Source organism: Nomascus leucogenys, chromosome 5, assembly GCF_006542625.1.
Source record: "Nomascus leucogenys isolate Asia chromosome 5, Asia_NLE_v1, whole genome shotgun sequence".
NCBI classification, from domain to species: Eukaryota; Metazoa; Chordata; class Mammalia; order Primates; family Hylobatidae; genus Nomascus; species Nomascus leucogenys.
In genome coordinates, this window is record NC_044385.1 from 76,256,460 (window position 1) to 76,272,922 (window position 16,463).

General features: G+C 35.4%; 2 protein-coding genes across 10 annotated transcripts in view; one reads left to right on the forward strand and one right to left on the reverse strand.

Moving 5' to 3' along the window:
- The window catches only part of LOC100585962, a 131,170-nt gene that overhangs the window by 75,082 nt on the left and 39,625 nt on the right, over positions 1 to 16,463 (reverse strand). For 2 of the 7 annotated variants that reach the window (XR_001115826.2, XR_004030174.1), the window contains exons 1-2: positions 12,086 to 12,297; positions 5,819 to 5,913 (exon numbers count right to left, since the gene is read on the reverse strand). The gene's annotated coding sequence lies outside the window, so the exon portion shown is untranslated. Of the gene's footprint in view, positions 1 to 1,794; positions 1,861 to 5,818; positions 5,914 to 12,085; positions 12,305 to 16,463 lie in introns of those variants that run through there. The other 5 variants (XM_030813416.1, XM_030813415.1, XR_004030173.1 and 2 more) reach the window with 3 other exon arrangements.
- Positions 12,434 to 16,463, forward strand: part of LOC100598481 (leukemia-associated protein 1) — a 434,950-nt gene continuing 430,920 nt past the window's right edge. For 2 of the 3 annotated variants that reach the window (XR_004030176.1, XR_004030175.1), the window contains exons 1-2: positions 12,434 to 12,819; positions 13,418 to 13,470. Coding sequence is in view for 1 of the 3 variants with exons in the window: in XM_030813420.1 (XP_030669280.1) it covers positions 12,699 to 12,819 (121 nt within the window). In the remaining 2 variants the exon portion in view is untranslated. The remainder of the gene's footprint in view (positions 12,820 to 13,417; positions 13,471 to 16,463) is intronic. The other variant, XM_030813420.1, reaches the window with a different exon arrangement.

A 16,463-nucleotide genomic window follows, 5' to 3' on the forward strand; every position in this document is an offset into this window, starting at 1 on the left:
ATTTAAAAATTCATAAGTGATCAATTCCTTTGGTTTTCATCAAGTATTGGTTTAACATAGGTATACTAAATGTTCCAAACAAAGAGAATAGACTGAAATTTGGCCCAAGGCACTTACATGAAAACAAAGCTCTGATAACACAGATTTTCCTCATATGACTGAGGAAATACCAAGACTTAATCTATTTTTTAATCAGCCAAATTTAAGATTCAAGAACTTAATCTAGAAATGATAAGATTCCTAATTAAATATTAAACTTAGATCCAAGATGACCAAAGAGGGGAAAAAAAGATGCAGGAAAAGTAGATGGTTTGTTGGTATGAACAATCCCTCCTCCAAGTTCACTTTGGGCAGTGCTTCTCACAAATGTGGTGCTCCTAAGAAAAATCTCTTAAAGCTTGTAAAAAAAATGCAAATTCCAGGTCTGGAAAAATGTTTTTATTGTATTTTTTAAATTCTAGATTATTCTCATACAGGTGGTTCGCAGGCACTAAGCAGTAAGTAATGATTAAAAATGAGGTGTTTTCAACAGAGAGGATTATGTAACTCATGTTTTACTTAGGGGAGGTAACAGTAATTAATATGTTATCTGTTAAATTACATAAACTTTTTTTAAAAACCTCTAGCATTAGTCAACAACAACAAAAAAGTAACCTCAATTTATGGCTGAATATGCTTGACTTCACAATGCCAAAAAAGGTTGTGGGCTCATTTATTTTTTCAGATAACTACACACATACTATGACAAAGCTTTTTTTAGTAATATTACCAGGGAACTAATATTCTGAATTTACTGTGATTGGCACAGGAAAATATTAAGAGTGAGAGTGATCAGGAATGATTTTAATGAAGATGACAGAAAGCAACTATGATTACCTTTTAAATAGAATGCTATTGCAAATGTCAAACTTTAAATGGGACATTTGGCTTTATACACTTAAAAAAAAAAAAAAAGGCATTAGTAGTTTCCCACCAAAACTTCTACAAATAAATTCAGAACATTTACAGAAATCCAACATTCACACTTCCCTGTAACTCTAACCTATTGAAATTAGATATAAAAGAAAAAAAATTGAATATTTAGGTTATAAAAATCTGTGCAAATTCAAATTATAAAAATAAAAACATTCTTCTATGTTATTTGAAATTACAAAGTCCTGTTTCCAAAAGATTTAGAATAATCTAAGCTTTCTAGATAAAAAGTTCAGATAAAAGATATTTCAGTGAGAAATGGTAAATAGAAAAAGTAAACAGTTTAGTAGTAAGAAAAAAGACATAAGTTTTCATCTGTTGCCTGCTTTTAGTTATTTACAATACTAAGTTAATATAGAATGTTGTTTTCTTTCTTTTATTATAGTAAAATCAACAAGAATTCGGCCTTGTTAGACTGGGCTTTTATAAAACAAAGATAATGTAGTCCAAAAGTGAAAGAAACACTCCTGTGTGGCCATAGCCAGCTTTTCTTTTCTATCCTCAATATATTACCTAACTTGTGATATCAGCAACTAATTATAATTTTTTTCTGTTTACCTGCTTAAAAGTGAAAACAGGAGACATACCATGTATACATGAAACGTACTATATATACCTCTAGAAGCAAGACAGGTTTTCCATTCTAATGGATGGAATTAACTGAATAAAAATTAAATGAACTAAAGCCACAGAGAAATAGTAAAAAAAAATAGAGTCTAAGAACTACAAGCATCTATGTTCTCTTTATGCTGCAACCTTTCTGCTAAAGAATGTATTCTCTATACTGTGTATGTGGTACAGTGACAGTTGGGCTCTTCCCACCTGGGTTTGTAAAAACGGATGGGTGCAGGCTCCTTTGGCCACCATTATTGCATATTGATGTTATTCTGCACAACAGCTGACAAGCAGCATCGATCTCCCAGCCTCTGCTCCCAGCTGTAAGGGGTAAGAACAAGGGCTGTGGTGATAACTTGTTTATTCACTGCTGTTGCTGCTGCTTCTTAAACAGCAAGCTGAGAAAAGAATATCAAACTGACACACAGAGGAAAAATGGTTCAGAGATCAATCTACCTCTCAAGGTCTGCTTATATCACTATATGATAAAATTATTTTTAAAATAATTTTTTCTTTAAAAAGTGGGGTGGGGAGAGAAAAAAGACAAAATTGGTGTTTTGATTAGAAAGGGAACCCATAATGTATGCAAGGAAAAGGAAATTAATGACATATATAATAATCTTCCCCTTTTAAGTTTAGATTTAACCACTCAATTATCAAAATTCTCTGAAGAGTTTTAACCAATGTTGGAGTAAATTCATAGAGAGTAACTTCCCTACCTATTCTCCTGGAAAATAAGAAAGTGTCAAACTCCAATCAAGAAATGACACTTTATTTTGCTTACAAAATGCCTCTGGCTCCCAAGTACCCCATATCTAGTCACCACCATATATTTGACTTTAGACAACATTAGCAAAGAAACAAGATTTTAGTCCATACTGTTTTTGCATAAATCCCATTAAAAAAACTTCCATAAGCAATTTACCTATTTTAAATGTGCAATACAAAGTTAAAAACTTAGTAAGTACATAGTATTAATTGATGAGTAACAGAAATAGAAATATTCACTGTTCAATTACCTTTAAATGTAATGTGATACTATTTATAGACTTACAGCTTTAACTCTAAATGCAACTCATCTTTTAGAACCTTAAGCAGTTTGTGATTCAGAAAAATATAAAAAGTCAGAAAAATCTGGAGATCAACTATTAAAAAGAAAAACCCACATAGGCTAGAACTGGCAAGTTTAAGTTTAAATAATAATACCTAATCAAGAAGGCTAAGTTTGAGACATTTTAAAATAAAAGTATGAAACAGTAACAATATTTGAAATTTAGATATTTTGTAAAAAATCAAAACCCAATCCCAATCTTCTATTTTTATCACAATTGAAAAATTTTTCTGCTTAGCAACTGAATGAGGAACAAAAAATGTTAATAATAATAAAAATAATTCTGAAGATCAGAGGATAACAAGATACTTTAAATATATTTGTTTGGTATGAAGGCCATAAAATAAAAAAGACTAAAGCAAATCCTCAAGAAAGATTTTTAAAAATTCAGACACTTAGAAATAGTAATGGATTAATAAACTATTAACCAGTGGGATTAATCAGTCTCAGCAGCCACATGTGAAACACGCTTCACATTTCTCCTCTAAGATTCTAACCATGAAAATAGGAAAGTAAAACTAAGTCAAATAATATGTTAATGAAGTATCAAAAGTGTGGTTTGTGGTGCTGTGAAGAGAAATTTCACTTCAAAATGTATTTAATTTTAAACCCTCACATTAATTAAATACTACCCTTTGAAAAATGCTTGTCAGAAAATGTAATTCTGATACATTAGATCTCATTTGAAGAAAAACTGAAATAGGTTAAGGATGTTATTTGCTAGTTTAAGAAAAACACAAAATACACACATGTACAAAACTGCTTCAAATAAATATTTTTAAAACTTTTATTTAAAAAGTTAATTGTATCTATTATTTAACAAATTCTCAGCAATATATAAAACCTCTATTAAAATGTCATAGCTGACAAACTGCCTAAAATGTAACATATCCTTATAAACTAGCATTATACATCTCTGACAAATAATAATTTTAAGTTCCTTCATATGTAGATATGTTAAGTTACCTCTATTCTAGTTTATTCAAATATTCTTTCTATCCTAAAAAAACTATTTCAGTAAGACAGGAACAATGATGGTATAACTGTATTTTAGGGACAGCTAAGAATTTTTCCCAAAAGTGAATGTTACTTAACCCTGATTGTGCATTTAGCCAAAAACAAATATTGAAAAAATGAGATACAAATCACTGAAAAAAAGATAAAAATTAACACAATAAATCTCTTCCCCCAAATTCCAACATAATTAACTACATATCAAGGCTTAAATTTAGATAATCAGGTTTGCAAATTTAAAACAGTCAAAATCTTTACAAAATGTCTTTCAAGGGGTAGTTAAAAGAGAGCCAATCATACACAGCAGTTGAACCCTTTGTTAATTGGCCTCCTAAAATAACACATACTCCTAATTAAGTTAAAGTTTCTCACCCTGTAAGAATTGACCAAATACAAGTAAATTGTTAATATTTGTATTCTTTTAGATATGAAATTATTTACTAAGCTAAATTATAAGTTTATAACCCAGTACAATAACTATAGGAAGAACAATTATATAATGCTAAATATTTGTGTTCAAAATAAGTTTTGATATCTTCAAAGATCACAAATCACAAACTCTCTAAATTTGGACAACTCTGTGGATTTATATCTTATCTACCATATAAACTCAGATGCTGTCTCTCTTTTCCTATTTAACTCATTAAGGCTGTTCTAAAGATACCTGCATTTAAAGTGATAAACTGAACCTGGATTTTTTTCCCAGACACTCAGGTAACTAACTGTATTTTCCACTTTTCATCTTAATGTTCTCTAACCTGAAAAATACCTGTTAAGTCAGTGAGGGAAAAACTGTATTTATTTTCATTTTATTCAAACTAAGCTGCTTTTTCATAAAAATCTCAAATTGAACATATGAAGACGTTCTATACCTTATATTTATCTCAACCACATTATGACACCAATATAAAAGTATCTAAACTTCATCCTTATGTTAAACTCTGATTTGTAAGCATCTTTACATTTTATTTAACTTCAACTGTTAATCGAATCATTCCTGGATTATCTACCTAATATCCAACAATATAGAAATATCAAGTTTCAGTTTTTAGTATTTTGATATGTATTTCAACATTCACTCTTAAACACATCTCAGAATTCATCTTTAAAAATTTTATATTGTTGGAAGTTAAAAGCAGTACTATGATCGTGATGATATACTTCATTCTTAAGACTAAATAATAATTTTCTCATGAAAACAAACCTTTGACATTTCCTCTAAGTATATAATTATTTTTAGGTGAAAAAATTTAAAAAATTGTACTATGTTAGTAAACCTTACTTTAGCAAATAGTTTTTACATAAATAAATGCACACACATATATGTACATATAAGATTAATACTTTACTATGAAAGAATTAACCAAGTAATACTTAGTAATACTGTTCAATAAGTTCATTTTCACTATACCAGATTACCATTTTAGAAAATGAAAGTTGTATTAGTTAAATACTGTCTGAAATTTTGAAATTTTCAACCAAAACTATAAAAATCACTGGAGGTTTAGGTATTCTACAATTTTATTTTTAGAGTCTGCAACTTTTGATATTAACAACTTAAATATTTTACTCAGTGTATGTTGAGTAAGATACTAGTAATTTCTGCTTAAGAAAGTGGTTTTTTCAGTTTCAACCATATTGCCACTTTTGGTTAGGGCAGTACTTGAAATACTTTACATTTTCTTAAAATATTCTCATCAATTTTACCTAATTTTGCAGGCTCTACCTACTACTCTTCCACCTGTCAAACAGCTAAGCACTAAATTCCATTTGATTTAAACTCTCCATTTTATAAAATGAAAAGTTCATATTTTACTGAGTACACTGTAATAACTTTAATAAAAATTACTATATATACATATTTTTGGAATAAATTCAGTTGGAGTTAGACCTTAGGATGCTGAGAAGAACATTAACTGTATAAAAAAAACCTGGAGTTTTAGTAAGCTAGACAACTCAGCTATGGCCACTTCACATGATGATTTCTGTTTATTAGTAATTACTTATTGATTTTAGTTCATGTAAAAATTTCAACTTTACCAATTGTCTAGTCCGATTGTATTGCAAAGACATAAAATTATACGGTTTTAAAATTCATTAGTATACCTTAATCTCATGTCATGTTCCAATGCATTATGTGAGTATTCAATCAAAGACGTGAGGCTGTTCTCCAGAATTGGTTCTCTGCTACAGGTCAAAACCTGCAATAAAAATGTCATGTATTACAGCATGAAGACACTCAACAGATTTCCATCTCCTGCAGTTCCACAGTTGATCCCTGAACACAGAGGTATAGTCTTCAAAATGACCCCAATCTTGCCAATGTTCAGAGAAGCTCTAACTTGAAAATGTTTTTAAAATAGAAATAACTTGATTAGAAACACCTGTGATATGCTTTATCATCCGAAGCCTCTTCAAACAAATCAGATTAATATGTTTCTGCTTTCATTTCTCTTTAGGGCATTCATGTTCAAAGTAGTATGGGTGAGTGTGTATGCGGGTAGCTGTTAGAGGACTGGTACAAGAGGAGTTCGTAAGGAAATACCAGAAATGTAGTTTGTACTTGTAAAACTCATAAAATCCACACAGTTTAAAAAGTTACTGAAGGGACAGGGACGAAATTTAACTCTCTCCAAATTATCAAATGTTTTAATGATGACAGAATTTACCTTTTTTTTTTTTTTTTTTTGAGACGAAGTTTTGCTCTTGTTGACCAGGCAGGAGAGCAATGGCGCGATATAGGATCACTGCAACCTCTGCCTTCCGGGTTCAAGGGATTATCCTGACTCAGCCTCCCGAGTAGCTGGGATTACAGGTGCCTGCCACCATGCCTGGCTAAGAATTTACCATTATTTTCAACTTTAGTCTACTGCCAAGCCTAAGTGAAAAATATCAGTATTTCCAAATATTTTAATACATTACAGTCCTAACAGACCAAAATGTGGAGCTTATTTTTTTTTAACAAGTTAACATATTTACAAATAATAAATGGACCACTACTGGACCAAATGGTTTTTTAAAGTTTCTAAGAGATGTAACTGAATATATGTTAATTGGTTTTTTTCATTTCTTTCACCTTTCTGAATTATAATGATTCAGTGGCAATCGACTGAAATTACCAAAGGTGTATCATGTATTACATGTAAATCATAATGCTCTGAATAAATTTTCCAGTTATATTTAAGAATAGCTTAGGAAAATGAAAGAATAAAACCTAAAAAACCCTTTATTCCTCTGTTGCCAAATATTTGATTGTTTAATGACAAAACCCACACAATTATCCATAACTCATAAACACCAATCCAAATACCATGACATTTTAAAAAATTACAATCATTTATACAGTCTTCCTCAAAAGACATAAGACAGTTTTCTATATTTGAGCACTCTGAAAATTAAGGTATCTTAAGTTTAAAAATCATAGAAGGAAAATAGTAGAAAACAAAATGTACTACATGCCAAATGTTAAGTTTTTAAATAGTAGGGAGACGAAAAATACTAACCAATAAGAAGCAAAAGAGGTCTGGATATAAATAAAATAATAAACCAATGTGTATGATAAAAAAGGCAATATTAAAAAACCTTCAAATAGTAAAACTCAAATCTAAAATCTACTACAAAATAGAGCTTACTATTTATTCTTAGAAACCACTACAAGTTATTCCAGTACAAATTTTTCTTTACTGAAATAAGGCAGGATTAACCAAAGGTATAGTAAACTTCTTATAATTTGATAAGAAATATTAATAATATTCAAATATATATTTAATATCAATTTCAATATTTAAAACTTGTCTTTCTAAAAGGAAGATCCTTTAAAGCATCTTTAATACAGACAAAAAATAAAAACAAAAAACCAACCGAGGCAAAAAAATAAAAAAAATTCAGTTCCCCACCAGAAAGTAATATTTATATGAAGGATCTACAATCATTTGTACTTGCAAATAATGAGATAAATAAACATATAATAGTAATGTGATATTCTAAAAATCGATCTTGTTACTCTTAAGACAATCATGACATTTAAGTTCTAATACTGTCACTTCCAAAAATTAAATGCTTAATCTCATTTTCAATGCTTATTTGAAATAAAGTGGTATTTTATTACTGATTTCCTTTGGTGTTATAAGATTTGGGGCTACAAAATTTCAGCAAGTCATAGTTGAGCTCTAATTATGTGCCAAAATTAGTTGCCTGGCATACAATGTTTCAAAGTTTGCTGAACTAAAAACAAAACCAAAAACCCCCCATGAAACTATATATATGACAATTTTTTCTAAGATGTGTTTTCTAGTTATAATCAGACCAAAAATCTGTGTCTTCTAAAAAGGGGTTAAAAAGAAATTAGTATGTGAATTTTTAAGCTTCATTAGACAAAAGAAAAAAAAGACAAGAGCCAATTTTAGGTAGTATTTTAAAATAAGAGAAATTTTTATAGAATAATTTTTCGAAACTATAAATTTATAATCTTCTTTTGAAGAAAGCTAATGTGTCATGTATAAGAATTATCTAATACAGTCTCTGGGAATTTTTTTTCATTTTGTAAACCAAATCAATTGACCCATATTTCTGGCTTTAAGTATTCTGTGACATTCCAAATAGTTACTACCTACCAATAAACAAACAAACAAAAATATACACAAATCTCCACAAAACAAAACAAAACAAAAAATGTAGTACATAAAGCATGATGAAACTGGGAATCTAGACTATGAAAGCTACTTTAAAATTTTTATCCTTAGCTGTAGTTCATGCTAAACATTAAAACTGATACTAATCTGGTTAGAAAAAATATGCAGTGTTACATACAAACACCGGAGGCTACATTTTGTGAATGTACAACTAAGACAGGTCAACAGTATTTTTTAAGAAGTCTGAAATTGCACTTGTATTTGAATTTTTAAAAATAGTGTGGGGGCAAACAAATGAAAATCAATGCTACCAGGAAGACTGATACCTTACCAGTCCCCTTTCCCCCACAATATGTAAACATAACTTTAAAAAGGGGTGACCTATTATAGCAACACCACACCCCGCAGTTGCTTTACTATGGTAATAAGTGACTTTATAATACAAAATAAATTACAACTGTCAATTTCTACAGAGAAATATGGATAAGTGCACATAAACATTAAAAAATACACATCTGTTGTAACTTTTATCTATATGCCCAAAGTCTAAAACCCAAATCTTCCTCTTATATAGCATCAAAGTGAAAATATTTCGAATGCTGTGGATTTTATTTAGGCGCTAGTGTATTCTCAAATTTGAAGTGATGTATTTTAAATAAAGCAATCACTCACTTCTTTTAAAAATGGCTTATTAAACGAACAATCCTTTACCCATTACCCCCTAAACAAACAAAAAATCCCATAAACCAAAGTGCTAAAAATGTATGGTTATACTTAACCAGCCTGGTGGAATTTAAAGCTTGCCCCCAACTCTCCCCAAAACTCACACAATTTGAATGAAAATACAAAACTCAAAACAAAAACCATCAGTAAAAAGCAAAACCCAGGAGTTCTGGTACTTTAGGTATAATTACGTTTAAAATAGAAATGAGATCTCCTAAAATTTCATTAAATCAAATTTTATAGAGAAGACAATTAGCACCTTTTATGAAATTTTCATAAGATGACCCAAAATAAATAGCTTTGAACAAAGGTAATGAAAAGGGATCTGTTATCACGATTCTTGTTATGAGGGCAGTACAAAATAGTACGAATTATAAACTCAGCTATTCCACTTACTAATATAAATTATATTTACATCCCTACAGAGATTTATAAAAGCCGTAAGATTTTTTATTTGAATATTTTTTAACAATGCGTATTTGACTTAATGCGAACATATACACCATAAGCTTCAAAATTTTAACTACTATTCATAAAAGAACACAAACGTCTATTAAATTAAAACAATTGTTTCTCAAAGCATCTACAGCTGTTTATCAGTGAGTTTACCGCTGTTCTTTGAAAACCACACCTGCCTTTTATCAAGATGCAATTAAATGGAATGACACGCTCGGTAATAAATGGAAATATATTGACGGCTGTCTCAAGCAACATCGAACAAAAATCAACTGAAAATCAACCAGATAAAAACAGCACACCCACACTGTTGTATACAATGTATTTCTTCATAATGAATTTATCAAAGGAACTAAATAATATATACGCACCTGTGCTTACCTGTTGTCTAAATTAAGAAACATAAATGTCTTGTAAATTAAAGTTTTAGTTCACTGCAGTTACTGAATTACCAAAATGTATATTTTCACTAGATGCGAAAAGTTTTTTAAATAAGATGTTCAATTTTTATGGAAAATGTTAAAAAGATCATTCGTGAACATTAAGAAAATTAAAGTTTCTTTGCATCAAAATAAAAGAAACAACTGTCCGGTAATCTGCATCAAACAAACATATGTAGTTTAAGGTGAAAAATTCCTATCAAAGGAAAAAAACTGAGTTTTTCACTCAGTTTTTAACCAATAAAGAACAGTGACAAATATATAAAAGTCTTGTAATTTCAACCAGCAGAAACATAATTTTGCGAAAACAGCCTCTTCAGTTTTACTTTTAATATACATTTGAGAACCACACGAAAATCCTTTCTGAGAGAAAAAAAAAACTATTAAAAACCAACTTTTTTTCTAAACTCTCGTCCTAACGTTTCGTAGCTATTTCCGTGGTTCTCTGACTAAAAGTATAATTTTTCGTAAAGTCGAGAATTATAATTTAGCGTTCAACATTCAAACCCCCCAGGCCCGCTTCCTTTCAGCCAATCAGGGGGTAACAAGTCCAGAGTTTAGGGAGCTCCGTTAGACACAATTTGAAAAACATCACATTGCACTCTTCTATTCTCCTCCGGGAAACATTCTAAGCGAGGGCGGGTCCCCCAGTCTTCATAGAATATAAGAAATAAATCAATCGTTATATCAATTCCAGGGGGAAAAGCTCTGTAGGCAGGCAGTCCTAAGGAAGCGTGTCACTGCGGCTCCCAGGAAGCGTTATTCCTCTTTGCGAACAATTGAACAGAATAGCTGTTGCAAAAAGCCATCTCCGGAATATTTGCAACCCAGAGCCGTGCGCCCCACACGCAATACACCGGCAAAGGGTTAATCTAGTGGTGCCTCCAGCGCGGAAAAGAACTCAAGATCTAACACATCCTTAACGCGGGATTTTTACAAAGGCCATAAAAGTATTACCTAAAGTTAATGCCGTCACTGGCTCACATCACTCAAGAGCTGTGGAGTAGGAATTGATAGAAACCACCAGCTAAGGGGGGAAAAAAAATCACCGAAGGGAAAGACAAATAATAACTCTCGTCCCTCCTCCTCAGCGTCAAGAAAAGGTGGGGATCGCAAAATTACCGTTAAGTTGTCCGGGTAAAGACTTTTGGGGGAGGAAAACATTAATAGTTTCACAGATTGCTTTTTTCCTTGCGACATGTTTCAAACACCGGAGAAGAAAAAAGTCTTCTAAGAAAAGTGCGACTCGGAGGAAATAGGCACGAGAAGGAAATCGCTAGCTCGAAGCCCCATCTTTCATCTCACCCGTGAACACCCCTCCCCTTTGAGAAAGGACAACGCTGCGAGAGCAAATGACAAAAATCCCCCAGAAAGAAGCTAAAGTCCAGCATCTTTCCTAAGAGCCCGCTACAACCTCAAAAGCCTGCCCCTGCCCCATCTTGGAAGCGCGAGCCGCGGCCAGTCCTACCTACCTAGAGACCTCACGGGGACCCGGCGCGCCGGGGGATGGCAGCCAGGGCTTGGGAAACTCTCATTCCTGGGGCACCTCACGCTTCAGCGTCAAAAGACAATATAGATAGATGGGTGCCGGGCGGTGGCGGGGGAGGACTGTTGCCACGACCCACCGGAGGGACCCATGACTCCGGGTCCTGAATTTTCTGTCGACCTTAAGTTTCTTGTCACGAGATGACGGCCATCACCGGGTCGGGAAAACGGCGAGAAAAGGCGGCCCGGTTCGGAAATGGGGGAGGGGCGCGCGTCCAGTCCTCCTGTCAAGGAGCGGCCGCCTGCAGAGACCCCGCCGTGCGCCGTCCCCGGCTCCGGTCCCGGGCGGGGGGTCTTGCTGACAGATCCGCTGGGCGGCGGCTGCTCCGCCGCAGCCGGTCCGCGTCCCGCTCAAACTGCAGCTCCCCTCCCCCCACAGCCCCGTCTCTCCGCGCTCCCGCCACATTCCGCCCGCCGCCGCCCACTCGCAGAGGCCCAAGTTGCCCCTAACCCTACTTCCTCGGATTTTTCGCGATTAAGTGAGAGCAGACCCCGCGCCCACTCCCTGCACCCCCTACTGCCTGCGGGTCCCACCACTGCCACCTCCCGAGTCCCGCTCTGCCACTTCAGGCTCTTACCGACTGCGCCAGCCTTGGCGAAGCTCCGCCGACTGCCCTTTGCTCCAAGTAATTTTTGGCGATTTTTAAAGTAATTTTTCCGGCGGAGTCATAGTGGCGCTATACTCTCGGACAGGTTATCCTGTCTCTCCCGCTAGATTGATGAGATCAGGCATCACTCGAAAATGGCGCCGAAAGCGCTGAGGCTCCTCATTCAAATTCGTTAGAGCCAACCCCGCCGCCCCGGGGCATGCCGGGAACGCGGGCTGCCTCCACAGCTGTCAATACCGCCTCTTAAACCCCCCTTCTCTTGCTTTCCCGACATTTTTACGCATGCGCAAACTCCAACCCTCCCCCTCCTCCCGCCATGCACATGCGCAGAATCATCGTTGTGCACGGCTCTCCCTTTGCTTCTTCGGTTGCAGTCCTCTTGCTTCTTGCGCGTGCGTGTAGCGCTTTTGCAAAGCCGCCGAGGTGAAGCGAACGTAGAGGCTGTGGGGCCGAGGGTCCTCTTATAGCTATCAGCCCACAGGCATTTAGTCTACGTTGGAGATAAACAAATACGGGTCCAGCTTAGGAGAAAAGAAAAACGTCTTACAGCCAGTGTCTAAACTCCAAACAACGGAATCTATCAATGAGACCTTGTATATGGATACACGTGCATTTAAAACGGCCCTGCCGGCGTGTAGAGCTCTTGCCGTTCGCCAGCGCTTTACAGGGGTTATCGCACTTAAGCCTCGGAACAACTTTAAAAGGTAGGAACTATTACTGCTCTCGTTTTGAAGACCAGGAGACCTAGGCTCAGAGACGTTAAGTAATTTGCCCAAGACAGCACAGGTGGCACAGAAGTGGATGAATCCACATCTGTCAGATTCAGCAGCCCTGGAGTTCTCTACCACGCTGTACGATCCAACCTGAGCCCACACAGGAGGCGTGGTCTCCTTCCTCAACTGTGTGTGTGTGTGTGTGTGTGTGTGTGTGTGTGTGTGCGCGCGCGCCCGCCTACAATTAATGATTAAGTTTGCTGAAGCCCTTCTTCCCGGTCCTAAGCTGCCTGTTGCGAAGGCGCTTTCATTGAATCCAGTTTCTCTTACCGTCTTAACTTGTTCATAAACTTTTTGTGATAGGAATGGGCAGTTTTTCTGTGTCACTTAGGATGATTTTTTTTTTAATGGCGTGGTAAGTGAACTGAATCCAGCAAAGACGAGTTTCTGTTGTGCAACGCACTGGTAAACTGACAGCTACCACGTATTGACTGTGTGCTGGGCACTGTGCTAAATAAATGATTTACGAATTAATCGTGTTTATTGCTCACAACAACCTTATGAAGTAGGTATTATCTTCACTTTACAGATGAGGACACCTGAGGCTCAGATTAAGAAATCTGCCCCAAAGTCTTAGAACTGGTAAGTAGAAGCACCATATCTAGGCGAACCTGTCTGCCTTCAAAAAAAATGGGCACTCTGATAGGACAATTAACGATAATAAAGTTGTAAATATTTTAAAACCTTCATTGTGAATGTTAAATAAGACCGTAGATATGAAAGTGCCTGAAGTACTAATAAGGAAGTGGGAGAAGGGTAGCATGGTTTGCATTATTGAAGTGTATTGGAAAAGAAATGGATTTTAGCAATTTGAGATCAGCAAGAAGTAACATGGCAGAGTAGTATAAATACACTACTTAATCTCTGGTACTTTTGTGCACTACTTAAGTGGGCCGACTCTGGAACCGAGCTGCCTGGGTTTGAATCACAGCTCCACTACTTACTAGCTGTGCCTCGTTGGGTAAATTATCTGTTGGACCTTTTGTAAAACAAGTACTATTAATACCTCATTGGATTGTTGTAAGGATGTAAATGAGCTAACATATTAAAGGAATTTCAACAGTGCTTGGCATATTAGTAAATGTTTGTTATTGTCAATTAGTCATTGATCTTTTAAACTGGCTTCTTTAATGGTTGTTTAAAAATCAAACTACAGTTAGTGCCATTAGGGGTCAGCATTTTTTTTTTTTTTTTTTTTTTCTGAGAGGGAGCCTCACTCTGTTGCCCAGGCTGGTTGGATCACTGCAACCTCCGCCTCCCGGGTTCAAGCAGTTCTCCTGCCTCAGCCTCCCATGCCACACCCGGCTAATTTTTGTATTTTTAGTAGAGATGGGGTTTGACCATGTTGGTCAGGCTGGTCTCGAACTCCTGACCTCGTGATCTGTCTGCCTTTGCCTCCCAAAGTGCTGGGATTTACAGGCGTGAGCCACCGCGCTGGGCGGGGTTAGCATTCTTATTCAAGAGCTCCTTAAAATGATAAATCAAACTGACAAATGATTTTTCCCAAATATGAATAATGATCCCTGTTAGGCAAATAAGGATGTTAATTTATTTAACCATCTCATAAGAATAATACCTGGAAATGGAATAGATTTAGTGCTTTTTCTGATTGTTAAAAAGTTAAAAACCCAGGCCCATCTAAAATACATATAAAGTAAAAATCATCCAAATTTCTAGCATTCAGGGATAACCACATATTGTTTGTACTTTAAAAATATAATGTACCTGTGGGGACAATCAGCTAGGGGGGGTCTGGATAAGTGGTATATTTGGGAGACATCTGTAAAATTGTACTAGAACTTACAAATAGGTAAGTAGCACAATCTGGTTTCCTCACTGTAGAATTTTTTATCTTAGTCCCCTTCTAGATATAATCTGTCAAGAGAATTCTAAACTGATGATGATAAATGATAACATTTATTGAAGACCTAATATGTGTCAGACACTGAGCTAAGCATGTACATGCATTTTTCCATCGAATCATCATGTAACTCATTAAGTGGGTGCAATTATCTCTATTTTGCAGAAACTGAAGTTTATGTGTAAGTCACTTTTAGAAGATTTAAGTCCAATTGTGTTTAAAGTCTTATTTAAGAAAAATTCTTTCATGAAAGCTTCTTGATTTGCTAAAATGGGAGAAAACAAAATCAACTAACATACAGTAGTTCCTATGCCTGAACAGAGAGCCCGATTGTAAAAAACGGTCTTTTGAAAACTAAGAATTTTATGTTTGACCACAAGGGGGTGCAAATTCCTGAGTTAAATTTCAAAGAAAAAACGGGAAAAGTGCTTTTACTTCAGACCATCAAATTCGTGGGTTAAAACTAGTAAGAATTCCTGCCTGGAACTTTAATACCCTACAAAGTAATGTACTTTATAAGAAGAAAGAACTCAATTACTTAGGTGCTCAATTAGGGCAGAAGTGTCAGCTTGCTTTCTTCAATACAGTCACGAATTAATCATCCCTCCCCCACCCCTTTCCACTCACAGTTAGTTTGTGTCTCTGCATACCCCTCTTTACTTATCAATAAGAGTAGAACTGAAGTCATAATTTAAAATCTGGGGTTTTGCTCTTGGAAACTGAAATGCAATCACCAGCTAATGGATGGTAAATATGGGTAGTGTGAAGAACAGAGGTCTTGTAATTTCTATGCTTTTTTTCCCCCCTGCTAAGGTTTATAATGAGTAAGCTACAATTGATGCAATGTTGGCTTCAACATATTAACTTAGATAAAACTGTGAAAGCTATAGGTCTGTTCATCTTTCAAGAAAGAATGCAGGCCGGGCGCGGTGGCTCACGCCTGTAATCCCAGCACTTTGGGAGGCCGAGGCAGGCGGATCACGAGGTCAGGAGATCGAGACCATCCTGGCTAACACGGTGAAACCCCGTCTCTACTAAAAAGACAAAAAAATTAGTTGGGCGTGGTGGCGGGCGCCTGTAGTCCCAGCTACTTGGGAGGCTGAGGCAGGAGAATGGCGTGAACTTGGGAGGTGGAGCTTGCAGTGAGCCGAGATCGCGCCACTGCACTCCAGCCTGGGCCACTGAGCAAGACTCGGTCTCAAAAAAAAAAAAAAAAAAAAAAAAAAACTTTGCTTAGCAGGGTTTTCAACTTCCTTTTATTTTCATGTTGGTCTTGTTTCTCTGAGATGGACTTAATTTAAAAAATACAACTTTTTTTGGAAATAATTTCAAATTGACAAAAAGTTACAATATTAAAAAGAGTTCAAAGAACATCTATATCATTTGCTTGCTCTTGTACATGGGTGAGTTTTTTTCTCTCTCTCTCCATATACACAGTCTATAAAAACACACAGAGGAAAAATACAAGAAAAAAACTTTCAACCCATATCAAGTTTTTATGATTATAGTTAAAAATATACATATCAAAAAGCTAGTCTAAAATTTTGCATTGTTGACACTGCCAAACTATTATTTTAAGGAACATTGGTGTTCTATCAGCTAGTCCAGTGATTTTTGTTTTTTTAAGAGACAGGGTCTCTCTATATTGCCCAGGCTGGTTTCGAACTCCTGGACTCAGGCGATTGTCCGTTCAGCCTTACAAGTAGCAGGGACT